General features: G+C 44.1%; 1 protein-coding gene across 5 annotated transcripts in view; it reads right to left on the reverse strand.

Moving 5' to 3' along the window:
- Positions 1 to 4,291: 4,291 nt before the first annotated feature.
- LOC138487994 (dehydrogenase/reductase SDR family member 11-like) overlaps positions 4,292 to 22,227 on the reverse strand; it is a 73,841-nt gene continuing 55,905 nt past the window's right edge. For 3 of the 5 annotated variants that reach the window (XR_011274567.1, XR_011274566.1, XM_069614695.1), the window contains 3 exons: positions 9,348 to 9,413; positions 7,440 to 7,497; positions 4,292 to 6,622 (listed from right to left, as the gene is read on the reverse strand). Coding sequence is in view for 2 of the 5 variants with exons in the window: in XM_069614695.1 (XP_069470796.1) it covers positions 7,441 to 7,497; positions 9,348 to 9,413 (123 nt within the window). In the remaining 3 variants the exon portion in view is untranslated. The remainder of the gene's footprint in view (positions 6,623 to 7,439; positions 7,498 to 9,347; positions 9,414 to 22,227) is intronic. The other 2 variants (XM_069614694.1, XR_011274568.1) reach the window with 2 other exon arrangements.

Below are 22,227 nucleotides of genomic sequence, written 5' to 3' on the forward strand. Positions count from 1 at the left end.
TTTCTTTTTTTAGCACCCCGGGTTCCCGCTTTGGGAACCCGAGGTGCTAAGGGCCTTCATCCCCCATTGCAGGGACTGGAATGGGGATAACGGTCTGGAGCCCTCATTATCCACTCTCGCCTCACTTGGGCTGATAACTTGGACTGCCGGGCCGTTATCCCCGTTCCAGTCCCTGGAATTGGGGATGAACGCCACATTATTCCCATTAGCATAAAAAATATTCTAATGGAAATGTTGGAAAATCTTATTGAGTCTATGTACTTTACTGAGAAATGTAAAGGAGAGGACATCTATAAGATATTTTCTTTAGTTCTATTTTTTAACTGTGCAGGAGAGGTTAGAACGTAATGTAGGGTGGGAAATGAGGGAAGAGACACCAAGCACGAATATGGAGGGGCAGGTGGACAGGAGAAGATGTTGCATGTGTGTTACTTCTATGGTAGGGGCAGTGTTTCTCATGCTCCTTGATTACAGCTTCAAAAGCGCTTCGAAATTGCTTCCCCCTGCAGAGTGGTGTGTTGCAGTATATACAGAGGACTGTTGTCTTTGAAAGATATGGATCAACAGCCTCTTTTATTGCTTGCAAGGTAGCTGGTGGGAGTTTGTGTCCCACAGAAGTAGGCTGTGTGATTACAGTATTGGTTGAGGAAGATGAGGTGGAGGAAGATAGCCTACTACTTGCTAAGAAACAAACAACCTTTCTGAGAGCATTGTGGTGGTTGGATTTGGTGTGGCGGCGCATGGAGGTGATCCCATAGGAGTACTGTCCAGGTAGTCCACGACTGAGTCAGTGCATTTCACTTTGGTAGCTTTAGCCTTTGGTACATCCCCAACAGTGGTAAAGAACTGACACACCCATGATTCTCTCTGGGTGCTAGAGGTAGGTACTTCCTCTACCTCATCTTCTTGGTCATCTTCATTGTCTTTGGAAGTACTGTGCTTGTTTTGTTGTGTAGGTTCTCCAGCTGGTGGTGGTGGTTGCTTTTGGGGAGGAGGGATGGCAATAGCTGATGCCATGTTTAAGATAAATAGCAGTTTTGCTAATATTCTTCCAAGTATGTGCTTTGTACTAGATTGTTAATGGATAATGAGTAAGTATAGGTGCAGGAGCTGTGCAAGGGTACATTTTGAGCTTGAAAGTTCCTAGATCAGTAGAAAATGCAGTTCCGAAATGTCCTCGAAGCACGGACCAGATCGTGAAGTGCAGATTTGTTTGCAGACACTTCGCCATGCTGCACTCGAGCGCATGGTCACGTGGAACTGTCCGGAAGGTCCGTTATGACGTCAGATGTTTGAGGACGTCGACAGATGCAAAAAAAAGTTGCAAAATGTATATAGAAGTGTTAAAAATGATGCTAGAAGGTGGAAAATTACAGAGATTTAAGGTGAAACTTTGTAAATTGGACAAAAATGTTGCTATATTGGGTGAAGTATGTTATTAGCAAGTTGTAGGAAAATAGCATGCACTGGTAAAAACCCATGAAATTCACTGAAAAACGTTAAAGGGACGTTATGGTTAAGTTGTACTAATAAAAACCTATAAAATTCACTGAAAAAACTTTGTTAAAGGAACGTTATGATTAAGGTGCTCCATCAGTTGCGATGGCCTTCAGCTGATTACATTGTTAGTGTTGTATAATACATAGTGGGCAGGGCTGGAGGCCATCGCTTATAGCATTTTATTATTTTTGAAATATACAGTGGACATGGCCAAAAGATGTACAAACTGCTCAAGGTCAAAGGCCATGGCTAGTGGCCCATGTATGTTAGAATATATAGTGGGCACAGCCAAAGATTGTGGACACTGGCCAGTATTGTGCTTATGTCCATGGCTAGTGCTGATCAGTGTATATAATATACAGTGGACACGGTTAAAAGCTGTATCCACTGATAAAGGCCAAAATCTATGGTTGGTAGCCTGTTAGAGTTTTAAAATATTAAGTGCACCTGGGTGAAGGTTGTGACTAGTACCCATTCAGTGGTTCAGATTAATTCGAAATCTTCCACCCATCACTTTTGTGGTTATAGTTTGTCTCACCATGTGAGAGAGGGTATGCCCTGATGTGGGTCCCTTGCTCGCTGCACCATAGGGAACCAAGCTGCACCTCACTGAGGAAGCCCAATAAGGCCGAAACATGTCTGGGGTTGCTTGTGTTTCCGTGCAGAGGGGACCTGACCTAGCAGTTCGGGCTGGACTGCTACCACTGGTGGCAGTACCTGACTGATTTGCATATGGCTGGATCCCTTTTTTCAATGGCGCAGTTGGGCTAAAAAACAGTGGCGTGGAAGGTTGCCCAGAGCAATGCCAGTGGTTCAGATGCATTCAAAACCTTCCACCCATCAAGTTTGTGGTTATATTAAAATATATTTGACCATGCACACTCACCATGGTTGAAGGCCATGCTTAATGCCAGTTACTGTTGTAATGTAATTAGTGATGTCATCAGTGATGTGATCAGTGATGTCATCATTGTGGTCACAGGCTGTGGAACAGGGGGCGCAAAGTTAAGGTGGCTTTAGCTGATTATATATATATATATGCAAGGAAAGGAGGAGCTTCCGCAGCAGCATGGACTGCACTCCGAGTCAAAAGATTTCACCACAAATCATGAAAAACAGTCAAACTTGAGGTCAAATGACTACAAGTTTATTAAACTGGTAAAACACAGCAACAACATACAGCAGTGGCAGAGCACCATGAAACATGTTGTTTGACGCGTTTCGCACTTCACATAGTGCTTCTTCACCATATATATTGATGACATGGTATATCCCATTCAAATGATTTACTCCTGAGGCAATTCTGATTAACAGGGTTAAATGTCATGTAGTAGTCATTTAAAATAATAAAGGATCATTGCTTCTTGTCCCGATTCAATAGCTTGTAGTTGTTAGGACCCCTGATATAAACCTGAGAAGCTCGAACCCTGACACCAGCCGGACACCAACATATATTAATCCTCTCAAAATTTTGATTAATTTTGAAATGAATTTACCAAAAGCTTACCCCCAGTCGAATGAGGCCAATCTAAATCTTCTCCCCTCCTCTATATCATTGTTCCATCACCCTCAGCTAGGAACCTATTGTTGCTCTTTGACAGTTGCCTTTGATATGGTATATTGGGATATTTATAAACCAAGAGGTTTCTAAGGGCGTACCCAGGGATCGAACCTGTGTTGCTTGTGCTGTCTTGCTTCCAAGGCAAGTACATTGCCACTGAGCTATCCTCCCGAGACCTTTGCGTGTATCCCTTCATCACTGCAACTATGTCATCCACTACACTATCTAAACATCCTCAGAAACAGCCCCCACCTCCAGTTCCTCTCAAACAAGGCTCTGATCACTGCAATAGCAGAGACAACTAGGCTGTCTGTTGCAACAGTCTCCTCGTTGACCTACACTATTTCCCAGTCCACAGCCTCAATGAGGTGCTTATCTTTGCCACCCATATACTGCTGGGCCCCCTTTCTTCACCACCTTCTCCTTCTAGCACTGGGCCAGCTTGCTTTTTGCCCAAAGCAGTGCCATATACGAATATACCACCATATTCTCTGAAAGCATCTATGGCCTGCCAAATTGTACCTCACCCTGTCTGTTTCACTATACATCCTGAATGGTGCCCTTTCCTCACTAGTCCGACACTTTCTTTTGATACAAAACACCTCTGTGCACTTCTAAGCTCTGCTTCCACTCATTTCAGACTTCCTTGAATGAGAACATCCTCCTGCTGGAACAGAGGACAGAATGCTTGCTCCTGACGTACCTGTTAGGCCTTGACGTATTGTTCTAAGGTTCCGAGCAAAGCCACCCATCCTATCTACCCACATTAGTACTGTACTTTAGCCAATACAGGCGACGTCTGTAAATACAAGTCAGATATAACTAATACCATCGCAGCTAAGTAAGCCTACTGTAACAGCGCCACAATGCCCAAGGGCTGACGTGCACTATATACATTTAAATAAATAAATAAAAATAAATATAAGTAGTCAATTCTATTTTTACCATGCTACCTATCACTTACCACGCTCCCAAATACACAACCGGGTATCAGTGTGTCTGTTCTTGTAATCCGCATGCTTATCCCACATTCACAATTTGTTTTAGAAATGCCTGGGAACTAAAATACAAATACAGTGCAGTGAATTCGGATTTTACATAGGAGCTTAGAGCAGTAGGACTATCCTGGTCTGAATCCAAAGTGGTCTCTATTTGTCACCCAGCCTATTGCTTGTCTTTCCATAATCATCTTTAAAAAAAAGAAATCACTCAAAAGTTCGAGTTTTGATATCTTTTATTGTACTAACTGAAAATATTATGCTGTGATGGAATAATCCATGAGTTTTCGAAGTCAAATATACATTAAATGGTAAAAATCAAAGGGAGGGTAATGAACGATAATTAGATTTTTACACCCAAATCTGGTATACTAGGAATTATTTGATGAGACACATTGGGCAAAATCGCACATTAGTTGCAGCAGAGAGGCTAAGTAGACCAAGTTACAATGGCTGCTGCATGAGTATAGGAAGAGTGCTTTTGCCCTAATCCACTAATATGAAATTATGGCATAATGTTTCTATATTCAATTCTGCTGCTCTATTAACTTTTAGATATAATACATTTACACTTTCAATGCTCGTGTTTAGAATTTCACGAGTTAATTCTTGTGTTTTTCGTTAAATGTTACAATTACACTTCCAAACAAATCTAAAATATGTAAAAGTTAATGGAGCTATGCGGTTGAATATAGGAACATTATATGACATAGTATACAAGGGTTGCAGTGCCGTGATCATCTTATCTAGCAGCCATGAACCTACCCAGTAGAACGGATAACTTGGAGACAGAGCAGTTGGAAATGTTGCACTGTCTAAAAACTGCAGGAATTTAGACAATTTCCAGACTATTAAAATCTGCTTAGTCGCCACCAGATTTTAAAAGTCTGGAAAACAAGGAAGAAGCCCATGGTCGAGGGATGGCTTTTTGATGTACAGACTCTTTCTAAGTATGAAAAAAACGATGTTTTGTAAACAGAACAAAGACACAGCATGTGATGAACTGTGGGGACCTTTTAATGAATTCTATAGGTGATACTGGATTGAAGCATGGAGTAGGATTGTAATCATAATATATGGGGGTTTTGTGTGGGGGGTTGTATTTGTCTTGTCTATTGTCTTGCAGTGTCTTTGTCGAGTGGATAGTTTAGGTTTTTGCTCTTGTTTGTATCTAAAGCTAGGTCTGGGTCAGCAGATGAGTTATGGTAAACTGTAAAGTGCTTTCTTTGACCCAGTTTCATGATTTTGGATTTTTTTTTTTTAATGATTCAATGACCTGCTTCATGTTTATTTTTGTACTTTGATGTCTTATTGTAAACTGAGAAATAAAGAGTTAAAAAAAAAGAATGCAGATAATTTCTATGCTACAGTATGGATGAACGTATTTTCCCAAGCATTTGCAATGCATAGTTAAAGTAGTGCAGTCATGTGTGTTTCCAAGTATATAGGAACTACTTACTAAGGCAGGGTCTAGAGGATCTGTACGTGTTTACAATGCTGCTCATGTGAAACGGTCTCAGAATGCAGGGTGTAAAAGGTCCCATACAACAAACTTGTACTGTATTCCTTTCACAGTTGGAATTAATTTGTTGTTATCGGAATAGTTGCTATGTATAGTTAAAGTAGTCCAGTTCTTTGTGCATTTCCAAGCGCGTGAGCTAAAGCAGGGTCTTGCGAATCAATGTGTAGGTTTCCGTTAATAGTAAAACAGTCTCAAGAGTACAGGGTTTAAGAAAGGCAAAGGAAGCAGAGGTGAAATTGCATTGCTGAACATATCCACACCTCGGTTGCAAATGTCCCAGTCTTGGCTGCTACTTAGGAAGGCTCAATAATGACTTCTTGCAGTGTTTCCAAAACTTAATAATACTTAACAAGAGCACTTCATGCCACTATGTCCATTTTGTGGGTAGGGAAAATGATGGGGGCCCGCTATGACTTTGCGAGGGGTTATAATTCCTCGCAAGTCCATAGACTTGGGTAATAGATCCCCAATCTTCACGTGCTATACTGCCCGATAGGATACGCTTCAAAGTTCACCACAGTGCGGCATACCCATGTTATTCCGATTGAGCACCTCCAAAAACATCCTATGAGTTTGGGGATTTATCATTTGAGATATGAAGCCAGAACTGCTCGAGGATTGTGGATGCAAGGCAAGTAGACATCATGAAAGAGGATTTGACATTCCTGTTTTATTTATAGCCTCTTTTGCGTTTGGATGTACCATTTTTAGGTTTACTTAAAGAAGGCTGTTTGACTCAAGTTATCGACACATGTTTTCATTTACTCATAGGGTTAGAAAGAAAAATCACAAGATACAAGAAAACCACTTTCACAGTTTTTTGCCGCTACAGCTTTCTGATTAGGATGCAGTACCCCCAACAATGTCACCCATTATAACAGACTGCTGCACTCCAAAACTCCAGTCCCTATAACAAAATTGAAGTGGAGCCTGGATTGGATGCCTGTAATTATATAGAGATTTTATGCATTTGTGAAGTAGCGGACATGGTTGCATTCTTCAATGAATCTGCTCCGTTGGCCGTATAATGATGTCACAGACCTGTTAAAATGGAAACAAAAAAAAGAATACAGTGGATTTGTGGAGCAGTTTCCATGCTTGGCCGCTTCATGTTCCCAGATATGCTCCCTCCCAGAGTGATTATCTCCCAACTAGAGTGACGAGGAATAGATGTACATTTGGCAAAGATTTTCATGATTAACATAGCACATACAAATTATAATGCAAATCACAGACAGGTCACCAACTAGTACCCCAAAAACACAGTGATGGACCCATACAATGGCTTATTTACATAGGTAGTAATGCAAAGGTCATGAATGTAATTATTACACTTATGTTTCATGTCAGGGAGAAGAAGGAATTAAAAAGGAGCACGTCTATAAAAAGCTAGCTTTTCAATACATAAATACACCATAATGTTTAGTCACATCACTAGCATTGAGGGCCAAGAACTAAATGAACTTAATAAGGGGGCTGCACAGCAATTTTTGAAAGCACTATTCCCTGGGCATTTTACTCAATCAGTGGGCCCATTTCATCATTGATTGTTCTTGTAGTATTCCACAGGCAGAACATTCATTTTGAAAGCCATCCACCACGACTGTGATCTCGCCAGGGCAGACTTTCCTCCACTGCCTCAACACCTTTTCTTAAGTTTAATTTCCAAGCTGTAGGAGACGCAACCTAATTTCTAACTCAGTGGTGATGTGGAGCGTGTTGCTTCTCCATTCTCCATCTATGTGGACAAGTGCGCTGGCCAAAGACAGCTGCTCGGGGGTGAAAAGTAGCTTGAGATTGTGAAATGTACCGAATCTTTACTTGAAGAGTGACAAGTGAACTCAAATAGTTTTATCACCTTAGATGGTTGCGCGTACCTTCAGAACTCCAATCGTTTCCACCTTGCTGCCTCCAGCCTGCCACAAATCAAGAAGAAGGGAACAGACAGTTACAAGAAGTAAGGTAGGAGAAGGTATGAACGGAGGTCCATACAAAGCATTCAACTTGAGCTAACCCTGATCGGTCTGGACTGGGGACTGTGCGCCACACTGTCCCCACTGGCAACCCAGGCTTGCTGCTTCACATCTGTGAACTCACTGCTTCACCATAGTGAAGAACCATCACAGTCTCATGTGACGTTGGATACAGCAGAGAGTTCACACTTGCTGCATACTCTTTCTCTCTGTGCAGCAGACATCTTAAAACAGGCCAATGCGTTAATTGGTCAGTCACAAAAGGTAAACTACCATTGGCATCCCAATTCTTAGTTGAAAATGTGGGTTATTGTTACAATCCAATGGGAATGTTTGCATGTAATTCATCTGAATACTTGAAGGGGAGTTCAAATGTGCTACAATCATGCAAAATGGCTAATGTACGCAATAGAATAGTGATGGAAATCACATTTGAATAATCCTAGCTAGGGACTCGTTCTTCTTTAGCATTGTGGACTGGGTTATGTGGCAGACCAGAAATAGGACTCGGAACTCTGGGACATCATATTCATAGATTTTTATTATCTTGTTTTACAATGAGTCTGACCTCTTGGACAGCTTGAAAGAAAATAACCAACTAAAATAATGAACATTATTTTGAAGTGCTAAGTTTACTATTTTAATACTCAAATTTTCAAGAACAAGTTATTCTTGTCAGGATGAGTCAAAACAAAGTCCCTAGCTCAAATCCTATTCTAGCCTACCACTGTTCTAGAAACACTAACACACATAAATCTAAAGGGTTTAACAACGAAAAGATGCTTGGCTGCTGCTTCTGTTTCACGTTTTCTCCCCTCGATATACAGTAGTTCGGGTGCCACTGTAATGGCTAAATATCTACACTCTCGTTCCCTCTCTTTGAGTATCTTTGAGTATCTTCACTCTGAGCAAGGGGGTTGAGTCGCTTAACCTTTTCAAACTTGGCTCACCCCTTCTCACCTCTTCCCCTCTTGAGGTGTCTTGACTATCGTTCCCCTCTCTCGGGGTATCCTCACTCTCACCCCCTCTCTTGGGATAACTTCACTCAGTGTAAGGGGATGATTTTCTTACTTGACTCCTTTGTACTGGGCTTACCACTTGTCTCCTCTTCACTCGGAAGAAAAGGGATGAGTCTCTTACTTGACTCCTTCGCACTGGGCTCGCCCCTTCTCGCCTCTTGCCCTCTAGGAGTAGTCAGGCTGCCCACAGTCCCTTCTGCACTGGGTACCTTTAGGTTGCCTAGCCCCTTCGGCAGGCTAGCACCGACTGCCTTTCTTCCGGCTCCTCGATCAGATGGGTGCAGACCTGTTATGTTATTTCTGTGAGTCGAGGAAAAACCTTGATTCACCACAGCTACTTTCATGGGGTCGTGACCAACATGGATAGCATATGGTTGAGCCCTGTCTGTAATGCCACTGATGAGCTAAAGTAATGGAGTGGAATGCCACACAGAAGAATTCTGTATGATAAACAGCATTCATATTTATACTCAAATTTGAGCTTCCTCAGAAGTCATTTGAGCGCTTTTGTGCTGTTACAGAATTATTTGGGTTCACAGCCCTAGAACGTTTCAATCTTGTGGCTTTGCCTTCCACACAGTTGCTTAACTCAGCCTAGTGATCACTCACTGCATGACAGAAATAATTAAACCATTAATCATTCCCACAACAGCTCATGTCTCCCAAACCCCTGCAACAGTACCATTGCCCTTTCCCAAATATGTGGTTTGAGGTAAGAATATTACATAGTCAATTTGGATGATCTCATTTAAATAAGGTAGAAAAAACTCTTACCTGCACCTTAGGTGGTGTGCCCAAGACATGCACCACTGCATTTGCAATATCAACCACTTCAAGACACTACAGATAAGAGAAAAATTGAAAACAAAATGATCCGTGAATGACTAACACATGTACATGCACACTTTAACTAAACAATAGTAGGTTTAGCCTTTTCAATACTAGCTAATTTAAGGTATTTAACCATTCCAATGCCAGGATGCTTGCACAGAGTGACAACGTCCTCTGTTTAGCATCCAGTGAGGAGGTTCTGTGTGATAATCTCGAATATTAAAGGCTACACACAAAAAAGACCGATTTTTTTGGGGTGATTTTGTGAGGTCTTTCATATTTGAAATACACCAATTGTCATCGCCCTCATCAGGAGCGTGGTGGTATGCCTGTGATAATTCTGCCAGGATACCGCCAGCGCAAATAGCATTACTGCTACTTGGTCCGGCGCTATTAGTGGCGGATCACGAGTAGCAGTACAGCAGTAAATTCCCATTTCCCAGTGGACCCATTGGGCGGCACTATTACCGGCTGTAATTGCGCCAGCAGTAATAGCACTGAAAACAGGCGGTAAGGGGAATTTTTACCTTCGCAAAAAGATGGAGCTAAAACTCCCACTTACTGTCAGACTCCTGATTGGGCCAACCCTTAAATGCAGCAGTAATAGCGTTACCGCTGCATTTAAGGGCCAATGCCCAACTCATGATGAGGCAATGTGTCTAGGATTTGAGAATATTATTTCCACTGTGCCAAGTGTGTGAAGCAACCAGACTTGTTTTGTGGTGTTCCAATGGGGTGGCCAAGGGTGCCGGGGACCTCCCGAACTAGTGGATGGTGACCCCTTGGTTACCCTCACTTAGCTCCCATCACTGCGTAGGAGACAATGACATGCCAGACAAAACTGCTATTGGCTCTTTAAGTATGCTGTCTGTTGACCTGCAGTCTCACACAGGGCAGTGCACCTCTTCCTTAGCGCAGACTGTACAATATGCAGGCCGACCTCACAGAAACGATCATAACAATTCTACAGCTGCCACTTGGATTACATTACATAACATACGCTTCACCAATGGAGACAAAGCCATTTCACAACCAACAATCACGTAGACACACACGCAGGCCCCAACACCCAGGCAGGTCCTAAGGGAGGACCAGCTGGAATGCAAAAAAGGTATCCCAGGGAGGGCACATATAGGAGTTGTGAGAAGGTTGTAGCTGGAGTTTGGAGCTTGTGACTCAGGAAGGAGGAGAAAGTGGATGAGGCTGGAAATAAGAGGGGGAAAAGAGGCATCATGAGGAGGTAAAACGGAGACATCAGGAGGTGGCCAAAGCGAGGCATGAGCAGTTGGTAGGTGGGAGATATCAGGAGGTGAAAGAAGGAAGGTGTTAGAGGTGGAAGGAGGAAGATATCAGGAGGTGGTAGGGCGATGACAGCAGGTGGTTAGGAACTAGGAGACAGCGCAATGGGTGAGGAAGGAGGTAACTAGCAAGAGCATGAAGGAATAAAACAGCACTTTATCCCAAGGTAAGGAGTATCTGTGAGAACCTGATCAGAAATGTTTTAATCCATGATGGCAGTGGGAATGGTGGGGTGTTGAAGAGGAGCAGGATCAGAGGAGTAGCTGAGAGATTGTGCAGTTGGAAAAGAGCTGGACACTGGAAAGGGGAGGGTAAAAAGCCCTCTTTTGCTCCTCTATGGAAATTGGGCAGGCAACCCCAGATGGCTCCGTCCACAAGTGAAAGAGAAACTCCAGCTGTATCTACAGAAGAATGATGGCCGGGAGGGTTACCCAGAGCAATGCCAGAGGTGACGATTCATTCTAAACCTTCCAGAATCACCCTTTTTGTTTTGCTATTGTCTCCCTGAGTGGGACGGGTAAGCCCAGATGTGGGTCCTGTGCCTGCTGGGCCTAGAGACCAGTCCAAGCTACTCCTCACTGATGAGGCCAAACAAGTCCAAAACTTGTGTGGGGATGCTTGTGGTCTCGTGCAGAAGGGATGTGACCAAGCACTTTGGGCTGGACATCCCCTTTTGGGGTGGGACCAAGCCTGCTTTGTATTTGGTCTTTCCCCTTTTGTAATGGCTTGGCAGGCAAAGACCGATGGTCTGGAGGGTTGCCCAGAGTAATGCCAGAGGTTAAGATGGATTTTAAACCTTCCAGCCATCACCCCTTTTACTTTGGTATCTACAGCTGGTGGCATAGCCACAGTAACAGCTACAGGAGCTGCAGGAAGGACCAGAGTTGGTCACATGCCACCAGCAACTGGAGACCATCATGAGGAATGGAGAAATAATCATAGTGACTGTGCATGACGGAGTGGTGCCCAAGATCTTCTAAACCTTAGAAGGACCCCCTTGGACAGTTGGAACTGTTAGCAAGAAACTGTCCTCTAACTTTGTGTTTGTGTTTGACCCCCAAAGAGAAACTTTACATGTTAAATAAAACCAATGTTTACCAAAGATCCTGATTTGGAGTCTTTGTAGCTCTATGACACAGTGTACATCAGGTGTAGAGGAAACATCTGCAAGGACTGTTGCATCTCTTTATGAATGAGTGATGAGCTCTGGGATGGGGCAGTCACACCTGTTGCACACCTCCCTTTTGCAAAGCCTATGGGGAAGCACAATCTATTTCAGTGGTGGGATTAAGCCACTATTAAGAAACTAGTATGATGGGGACTGGGAGACCCGGCGTGGGCCAGGGACTGCCACCTGCTCATGATGCTGGCCCTTGAAGCAGTATATGGGGAGGTCACTTAGGGCTTCCATACCATTGCTAGCCTCTTGTGTTATGGCCCTCAGTGAACACATAATGACCCCCCTGGTCACCACATTGTGCCATATAGACTGAAGGTGAAGCGGGCGTATCACAGAAAAGGGTGCCTGCAATTCTTTACAGGGCTCTGCAAGCTGTGTGACAAACTACATAGGTACCATGGATCTGAAAGATTCCTCTATGTGAGGGGGGACAGCAGACATCTTGTGCCTGAAAGGCTATCTCCTGTGAAGCAGAGAAACCCTCAGGCAGTGAAAATCAGTCACAGCAGGCCTCAGCGGCACCACCATATAGACAGGCATCCCTTGAAAAAAGGCCCACTTTATTGCAAAAGAGCAGTGCTGACCCTGAGCAGATGGTATTGAGCACCTTACAAAGCTCAAAAGGAGAAGGTAAAAAAATAAGTTCCAATATTTTCAGAACAGTTTAGGAGGATTAGGATTGACAAAGAATAGCAGATGAGTGTTATCCTCGTGATGAACCCAACAATAGCAGGGCATGGGAAGCAAGTGAATGCACATGAGGAACATTTAGTTTTCTCACTTCCCCACCAATCAGTGAGTCCGCCCACTAGTCCCATAGTGATGCTGTCGGTTTCAAAGTCATGAGCCCAATTTCCAGTTCAGACAGAGTATAAAGGAAGAACAACCACAGAGAGCAAGGGAGTTCAGAGTTTGTAGGGAAACATTGAGAGAGGTGAGTAGAGAGAGATTGGAGGCAAGTGAGGTGCGAGAGAGGAAAGAATTTGGACGAGAAATATCTAGGTCTCAGGGATCCTGAACTATTTTAATGCCACTTTTCTTGCACAACCTAAATATTATATGAAGAGGCTTCAAATTCTGCAAGATTCTGCCACTCGTTTAGTAGCGGTCTTGCCTACGTTTTTTTTGTATTTCTGTGGTGTTCCAAGACCTCCATTGGCTGCCTGTCGACAGCAGAATGAGATGCAAGTCCCTTGGAATTGTCCATCGAGCTTTGCACGGATTGGGGGGGGGTTCTTATTTAAGGTATAAATTTAATTTGTATGTCCCTTTCAGAAATCTCCGGTCTGTGAACCTCTATCTCAATCACGTTCCTAGGTGCCAGAACTACTATAGGGGGCAGAGCTTTTTGATGGCTTCCGTCACCCAGTGGAATTCTCTTCCCCTTTGCCTTCCCAGGATTGAGGATTCTTTTTGCAATTTTTTTTAAAGCGCTCACACAGCCCGAGTGCCTCGAGGTGCTGTCACAGGAATATGTCTCTTAGTTGCATATTTATAACGCACTTAATACGCTGAGGTTTCTAAGCGCGGACCCGGAGATCGAACATGTGCTGCTTCGTGTCGTCTTGTTTTGAAGGCGAGCATGTTGCTGCTGAGCTATGCTCCTGGATCATCTCCTCTTTAGGAAAACTTTAAAAATGCAACTTTTTTGTAGTATGGCTTAGGTCTGTGGTTTTTCTCTTCTTGTTGGCTTTTTAAATCTTTTAGTTTGTTCATGCCACTGGATGGGTCTTCACTACCCCAAAGGAAGACCCAGCTGCGCACTACCAGAATCCTTAACATAACATAGGAAGGGAATATTGGAAGATAGATGAAAGACAGGTGGAGTAGAAGTACCTAGAAAGATGGGTACACAGCCGAAGGATCCACAGATGACTTGAGATGGTATGTATGTTCCATTTTTCATGTACAAAACAAAATGGGCATCAGGGTTTAACTGAGTCCACGGGTTGAGTTTTTGAGTTTTCACAACCGAGTCGGCTTTCTTGAGGATTGCAGTCCTTATTCTTGCCACCTTTCCCCCAAATCAGGTCATGTTGTTTGGCGGTAAACAGTCACAGTTGCTAGGAATTATCGTGCCCAGCCCTTCTTTCATGGACTTTGCTGTATATTTCTTGCTGACCACTGATTAGGATGTTGCGTTGGTCCACCTTGACTTGTAGCTCAACTGCACCATTACAGTCAGTGCCCTGTTTCTTCTTGATGGGGGTCAAGCATCTGACCATGTCATCTCTGTTGGAGTCCAGGGGTTATCAGTCTTAAATGCTAATAAATTACCTTGTCTGCCTGGCCTTCCAGATCACTGGTTGAAAGCTTAGGCCCCTGCGCCACTGTAGGACCCAGGCTCTGGGGGCTTTCTCTCAATCTTCTTCTTTCCCACCTTGTCTCTCTTTCTCCTCTCCCTTTTTGTTTCCTTTCCTGTCCTCCTCTTTTCTGTATACATTCTTCCTCTACTCTACCCCTTACAAATCTGCCATGTTCTCTCCCTTCTCCTCTTCTCTATGTCCTTGCCAATCCGCCACACTCTATCCTGCATCTCCGCTACTCCCAGTTGTTTCTTCTCAACCTCCTCCACTGCTCTTTTCCTCCTATTCAACTCTTCCACTCTTCTCTCTTCACCTCCACTGCTTCTCTCCTTCTGCTTTCCACTTCCTTTGCTCTCCCTCTCTCATGTTCACCTCCTTCACTGCTCTTTCTCCCAGCTCCTTTCTCTACTCTCCTCCTCACTGCTCTGCACTGGCAACTTTGCAGAATGACTTCTAACACTACTTCACTGCTATGTCTCCTTTACAGAGGGCTGAGGCCAGGAAAAGTAATTGTGGAAATGTTAGGTGTGAAAATAGCATAAACTTTCCAACTGTTTGGACCTCGTCTATGCAGACTGCAAATCCATCAAGTGATTTAAAATTGAGAGCAGACTGCACCATGCGCGCTCTCTTGAAGCTTTCAAGGTGTGCATCCATCATTTTGGAAACATTGTGACAGCCAGCCTGGCTGAGGTGATAGTCTTCCTTGTAAACTCTCACAGGGATGGGCTCTTCAGATTTCCCATAAGCTTTGGGGACCGCTGCAAACAAGTAGGAGCAAAGCTCGAGGCATTCAGCATGCGCAGGATGAACAATGTTTCCTCTATTAAACAATCAATCATGATTTGGTGTGGTTAAAAAAACAATTGCAGACCCCTGCAGAGGTGGGTGGACAAGCAGCACGCTCCACGTACTTAGCTTTAATAAAGTCAGCATGGCTCAATTTCCAGGGAAAATGTGGGTTTCTATGGCAGGGTCAGTTCCCTTGCACACAAGGCAGGAGTAGAGATACAGGTTTTGGGCATCCTCTGTATACAACATGCAGGACCTGCATCATAGAACGGCTGGTGTCCGCTGGCCCCAAGTTCCTCACAATCTCATCCTCCAGCATGTGACTTTGTCGCAGAGGAGACAAAGCACGTTTCAGAAAAATATCAAAGAAATATGGAGAGACACCTCGAAAAGGGGGTGAGAAAGAAGGTGGAGGAGAAATATCTAAGAAGGAAGCTACGGGAAAATATCTAAGAAGGAAGCTACGGGAAGCAAGAGGAAAGAGTGAAAGGAGTTCATGGAGAAACACCTAAGGATAGAGGGAGGAGAGGACGGCAAAGAGAAACGTCTATAGGAGAAGGGAGGAAGGAAGGTGGACGAAGAGTCACTAGAGATAGTGGAAACAGAAGAGGCAAGCAAGAAAAGATTCTGGAAAGGGAGCGAGAAGGAGGAGGGACATCCACTTAGAGTGAAACGAGAGGAGGCAGGAACACATTAAACAAGTCCCCATTCAGCTATATGACCGTTGGTCTCTGAAGTGGGCTCCACAATGGCTGATCTGAAAGCCTACCTCAGACATCCATTCCTAGCGTACAAGTCATCTGTACATTCAGAATGGACAAGTACTTATGAGGGCTACTCCTGAATCATCTGGGATGGATTTGGATGGTTGGTACGGACAACGTGGACAGTTCCCATAAAGGCCAGGCCCTAGTTTTCACGGGTCTTGGAGTTGAACTACCTGATGAGGCTTATGGTAGGATTGCTCCCAAATCAGACCTGGAACTGAAATGTGTGTTGATGATGGTGCTGGTTGTTCCTCAGATCCTTTCACAATGTCCTTGAGTCCCCTTTGCAATTGCATGCAAAACCTCCAATGGTAAGACGCTGGGGTCGAGAATGGTTAAATAATCCCCAAACTCGCCACCAGGAAATGAAAAGGTTACTTGCCACAGTGACTAACGTGCTCCTAGTCCAGATTCCTCTTACCTCAAAACCAATTAGATATTCTGTCTATCCGCATGGGATCAAGCACTTTTTTGTAGCACCAAAAAGTTTGTCCTTTTCCATTTTTAAACAAGGGCCAGCAGATGTGCGGCTTTACCCCGGCCTTACTGTGCCCCGACGTGCCTCGCCCACCAGTCTTTTTCGACAGCTAAGGTCGGTAGACAGTTTAGCAACTAAAGAATACCTTTTAGAGGGGATGGTGTGCGGGCATATGGAGCAAAGGAGAATCTGGACTAGGAGCACTTAGTCACAAGGGTGAGTACATTTTTCTTACTCCTACAATCTTCCCCTTTCCTCCATACCTATGGCAGATTTCCAAGCACCGTAGAACTATTACTGAGTGGATAAACACTCCCTATTTAAAGAGATTTCTGAGAACAGCCTGACCAAACTGGGCATCGGCTCTAGAAGAAAGATTGAGAATGTAGTCTTCGCAAAAAAACGATGGAGAGGCCCACATGGCTGCCTTAACAATGGACTCCCAGAGGACATATTTTTGAAAAGCCACTGATGCCGCTTTCCCTCGCACTAGATGCGCATGGAGACCCTTAGGTGCGGTTAGGCCCTGAGCATTATGAGCTTCCATGATGCAGGAAACAATCCAATGTGAAATGGTAGCTTTAGAAACTTGAACCCGTGTCCTTGAGTTCCCGAAAGTTACAAATAAGGTTGAGGACGTCCTTCTCACATCCAAATTGTGCAAGACCCTTTCTGCGCCAGGCGATGGGAAAAAGTATTGGCAAGGCAATAGTTGACATGAAAGTCTGTCACCACAGGAAAGAACGATATATGAGAAGAATCACTTTATCCTTATGAAAGAATGTAAAGGGTACTTCGATGCAAAGTACCTGCAATTCGATAATCCTCCTTGCTGAGGTGATGGTGACCAGGAAGGCCACCTTCCAAGAGGGCAATTTAAGATCAATGGTGGCCATGAACTTAAAAGGTGTAAGGCACAACGCGTTAAGCACGACATTAAGATCCCATTTTAATGAGGAGCAGGCGAATACAGATGGAGGAGCCTTTTGAAATAATGCTTTACCACTGGATTTGACAAGGTGAGGGATCAAGAATTAGAATTCAAGTAAGCTCCAATGGCTGACAGATAAGTCCTACAGGAATATATCTGAATTCCTGTGACTGCCAATGCCGAGTTGAAAGAAAGAATATTTCTATAGAAGATGAAAAAGGGTTGATACCCTTGTTTAGGTGCCAGTGGCAAAAGTGGAGACATTTGCTCTTATACTGGTCGCGTAGATGATTTACGAGCTGCCTGTATGATGCACAGTTTGTACTCAGAGTTCCATGTAAGTTAACAACCTGGTCTCAGGAACCAGTCCGCCAAGTTCATGGATTGTGTGGAGGGGTGCCACATCTAACTTCGTTCTGATGGAGGAGGTTCAGGATCTCCTGCACACAAATTGGAGGATGGACTTGGGAGGCTTTTCAAGCCCAAGAACCAGAACCGTGCTCTTCACCATGGAGCTATAAACACCACCACACAATTATTTGCTTCTCTCAGTTACAGAAGTACCTGATGAAGTAGAGGCAACAGTAGAAAAGATAGCACTGACATGTCGTTCCAGGAAATGCCAAAGCGTTCATCAGAGAGCGCCGGCCCAGGCCTTCCCTGTAGGCATACACAGGGAGGTTTCTTGCTGTTGTGTGTTGCAAATAGGTCCATCAGGGGAGCTTCCCAGTTGTGAAAAATCTGGCTGAGGCCTTCGTAGTTAAGTTCCCACTGGTGATTGGCTGTCACCAAACTACTGAGGGAGTCCACTTCCAAATTGTTCTGGCCAGGGATATGGATAGCTTGAAGCCATACCCTCCTCTGAATCGCCCATTCCCACAGCTGCAGTGATAGCCGAAATTGAAGGGTAAGATTTGGTTACTCCTTGTTTGTTCACATAGAACATTGAGACAGCGTTGTTCGCTTGATTGAAAAGCCTTCAGGGGTTAGAAAATGGCTGAGAACTCCAAAATATGTATGTGCTGTTTTCTCTCCTTCAGGGACCAGAGATCGAATACTTCCCGATAGTCCAATGCCTGCCCCCTCGCCCCCCTCCCACCCAAACCAGCAAGGAGGAATAAATAGTTATGTTCACCTGTGGAACTAGATCTAAAAAGATGCTCTTTGTGTTAGGTTAAACTGGTTGGACGACTACAGGAGATCGCCCCTCATTTCCAGAGGTACTGGGATCAAGTGAGACTGGGGATCCATTGCCTGGAACCAAGCTTGTCTCAAGACCAACTGCGTGAACTTCATTTTGAGCCTTGCCAATGGAACCGCAAGAGATTGTTGAGCATCAAGCCCAACAGTCTCTGGAACCACCACGCTCTCAAATAGGTCTCACATGTTGGTCAAATTTAGGAAGAGGGAACCAGTTGGAAAAAGATCTCTCATCTACTCCTCCGTGACAAAAAGCCTGGCTATTGTTACAGCGAAATCCGATGAAATGCAGGTCTTGAGTTGCCATCATAGAGGATTTCCTCCAGGTTACCAATAGGGCAAGGTGGAACAAAAGATGAAGTAGGGCTTGCATTTTGTTACTCGCCTTCTTGCTGGCAATGGGATCTGAGGAGTCAATCATCTAAATATGGATATATGTAAACTCCTTGCAGTCTGAATAAGGCCGCTATTGCAACATTTTTGTAAAAACTCTCAAAGCCGAGCTCAGGCCAGAGGGCAAGACTCGGTATTGGAAATTATCATTCCGGATGGAGAAGCAAATACATTTCAGCAATTGGAGCCATATCAGTATATGGACATATGCATCTTTTAGATCCACAGAGCCAATCTTTGTGATATGAAGAAGAATGGCCCTGTGCTGGGATAATCATCTTGAACCCCTCCTGGGGGAGATGTAGGTTGAGTTCCGGCATCTCTAGGATAGTGTGCAGGCCAGCCTAGTTCGGTTTGGGCACTGTCAAAAGGTGGGAATAAAAGCTCCCACCTACTTCCATCTGAAGCACTCTTTCTATTGAATCTTCACGAGGCGAGACAGAGATCCTTTCTGAGCAAGAGGGCATATGGAATAGGAAGGCGATAGCCATTGCAGGCCACCAAGAGGACCCAACCATCTATTGTTATGGTCCTCCAAGTGTCCTGATGGAAAGAAATAAATCACCACCAAATGGAGTTCCTTGGGACGATTCCTGACCATCATGAATAATAGGGAGCAGTTCCTATTGAGGATGAAGTTGAATGGGAGAAAACACTCTTTTTACGGTAGTTGCTGCTGTAGGAGCAGTCTGGTTGTCAGAATGTGTGGTCCTGAATGCCGCAAAAACTAGTGAAAGAACTGGAATGAAAATCTGATCTTTGTGTATATGTAGATTTTGCAGCAGAGGGTTTCTTAAGAACAGAGAGTGACTTTGCAGTTAAGGTACTTGCTTTTATCTTTAACTGCTCATCATCAGTTGAGCTGTAAAAAAGCTCACTGTCTTCAAAGGGGAGGTCCAGACCTTTCTCCTGGTCACCATTAGCGAACTTAGTCGCATGGAGCCACTCCTGGCGACAGGCTTCAACACCAGTCATGAGGTCTCTAGCTGATGTGTCTATATGATGGGCTTCAGATTCCAACAAATCCTGAGCCAGCACTGTGGCATCTGAAAGACCTGTTTTAAAGTGATCAAGCTTGTCCTGCAGAATGTATGCTCAAACTCAAAGTTCCTTCCACAGTTTTAAATTGGGGCTAGCAAGAAGAGCTTCAGTGTTGGTCAGTCTAAGCTGGGACGCCGAGTTTGAAAATATGTTTTAACAAATACCTCAAAAATCGTATTTCCCTTTGTGGGGAGTTGAGAGGTTATAGAAGTGGGTGCTGCAAACTTGGAGTACAGAGTTGCTGCAGCTGCAACTGTAGATGATGGTTGAGGGCAAGTGGTTAAGGGGATCTCTTCTGAAGATTGAATCCTGTAATGGGCATCTATTTTCTTATTCATGTGCAGACCTGAATGTAGTTTTGCCCAAACCTGTCTGGCTTCTGCTAAAACATCTTCTTTGAAGGAAAAGGCCTGAGCAATTTGGAGCTTTGAAGGTTAGGGCTCCCAGTAAAACTCCCATTGGATGGAGGAGATTCTGGTATTGGAATGTCCAATTAAGACATTAAATCCAAACCTCAGGCATGAAAAGCCTGAATTGAAGAAGATGGCTGCTCCTCTTCTTCCTGTACGTCCGCGCTCCCTTATCAGCAGGGATTTCTACCAGGTCCACCAGACGTGGCATTTGCAGCAGAGGATGAGGCTCCTTTGGTTCAGGTGGCTGGTTCGCCAGAGCTAGAGGTGGTGGAGGGCTCTCCAGTGGCTGTGAAGCTTCTTAAGGCTGCAGAAAATAAATCTTCCCTGAATGCATCAAGTTTGAGAGTTACCAAAGAAAGTGAACTCAGAGGATTGTCTCGGCTGAGGTGTTGGCATTTACCTGCTAAAAGGAACTTTCTTCAAGACTCAGTCTAAACAGGCTGCCACGAAGGGCCATCCCCCAACTATGGGTCGGCGTACTGTAACAGAGACGAGGTGGGAGGAAGAGAGACTGTTGACAGTAAGGACATTATTGTGCGAGATGTTCAATCCACTTCATGGCTAAAATGGTGTCCTCCTTAAGAGGCACAAGGCATCAATTTGGGCATGGTGTCAACTGATGTAGTGGCTGAATGAGTTGTCAAAATGACTGACGAAGATCACTGTATGTGGAGATCTGCATCACAGACTTTCGTGAGGCCAGAGAGGTTTTGCCTGTTACCGGTATAGTCCTCCTTGAGGGATCCTTCACAATGCTGGTATTTCCGGTCTTTGGGCGGACCTCCAACCGCTTAGATCCATCAGCGTGGTCGGTGCTTTTATTAGCCCCTTTTTGGGGATCCTCAGATTTTAATCTGGTCTTTTACCCGCAGGAATGGACTCTTCGGCCTTGCTGGTAACTCTGACAGTGGGGTAACAAATAATGAGGGGGGGCTGTGAATCCTGCTGAGGGTCCCCCAAGGTCCTTGAAGTATCACAACCCACACCAGAGACATATTTGAAATGTGCGTTATGATCCTACTGCAGCAGATGTGCGTTGAGAGCTGCATGACGCTGTGTCCACAGTATACTCACTGTAAACCACTTTCATTAAGCTATGTATACCCTCTATGCCAGTAATAGTCAATGCAAATCCCTTGCGTGAAACTACGGTCACAATATTTAACATTTTCTGTTAATATAAATCATGTTCATGAAGCTGCGTGCACAATCTATACCAGACCAGTAACGGCCACTGTTAATCCCTTGTATGAAGCTGCAGGCACAGTCGAATCATACATTGTTTTTGAAGGCAATATATGTCCCTCAAAGTACCATATGCTGTTCCGTTTATTATGCTTAATTAATGAACATTGACATTTTTCAGGTAACACAGTAACAAGTAGATTTGATAGGATAAAAAAGCATTTTTTAATTCTGTAATTGTATCACAGAATTCTGATCTGGTCAGAGTTTGGGCATTCCAGCATATCCAGATATATTTTAAAACCTTAAGTTCACTTTAGCTTCTCCCAGTAAAAGAACAATTAGTTCAAAAATATGCCAGCTAAAATGTATTATAATCATATAAGCATTTCACTTATAAGAATACATATTTCATTTTGTTTTTGACAGTGGTCCTTTCCTTGTTGTAATAATGAGGATGTGTTGGAGACTTGCAGCTAGATGGGACCTTGCTGTTCTATGCTAGTAATGTCTGTGAGGGGTCAGAAATGTGAGGCAGACAACTTTGTGAAGGTTTTTCAAAAGATACAATGTAATTAACTGAAAAGACTGGATAAGCGCCTCACTATAGCTACCCTGACGAGGATTTCCCTGCCTAAATTAAACTAAAGGAAACACTCTAACAAAAGGTTTCTGGAACTCACACTTGTACATACAATAACTCAACAAGGTAATATATGGCAGTTCAAAAGCATAAGGGCATGGCTGCCCCCAAACCCGGGTCTGGGTTCCCTGAATGGGGAATTACTGGGCCATTCCGAGTTCGGAGGGCCCGGTAATTCCTCCCTCAGGGAGCCCA

This window comes from Ambystoma mexicanum, chromosome 9, assembly GCF_040938575.1.
Source record: "Ambystoma mexicanum isolate Mex_15411 chromosome 9, UKY_AmexF1_1, whole genome shotgun sequence".
NCBI lineage: Eukaryota > Metazoa > Chordata > Amphibia > Caudata > Ambystomatidae > Ambystoma > Ambystoma mexicanum.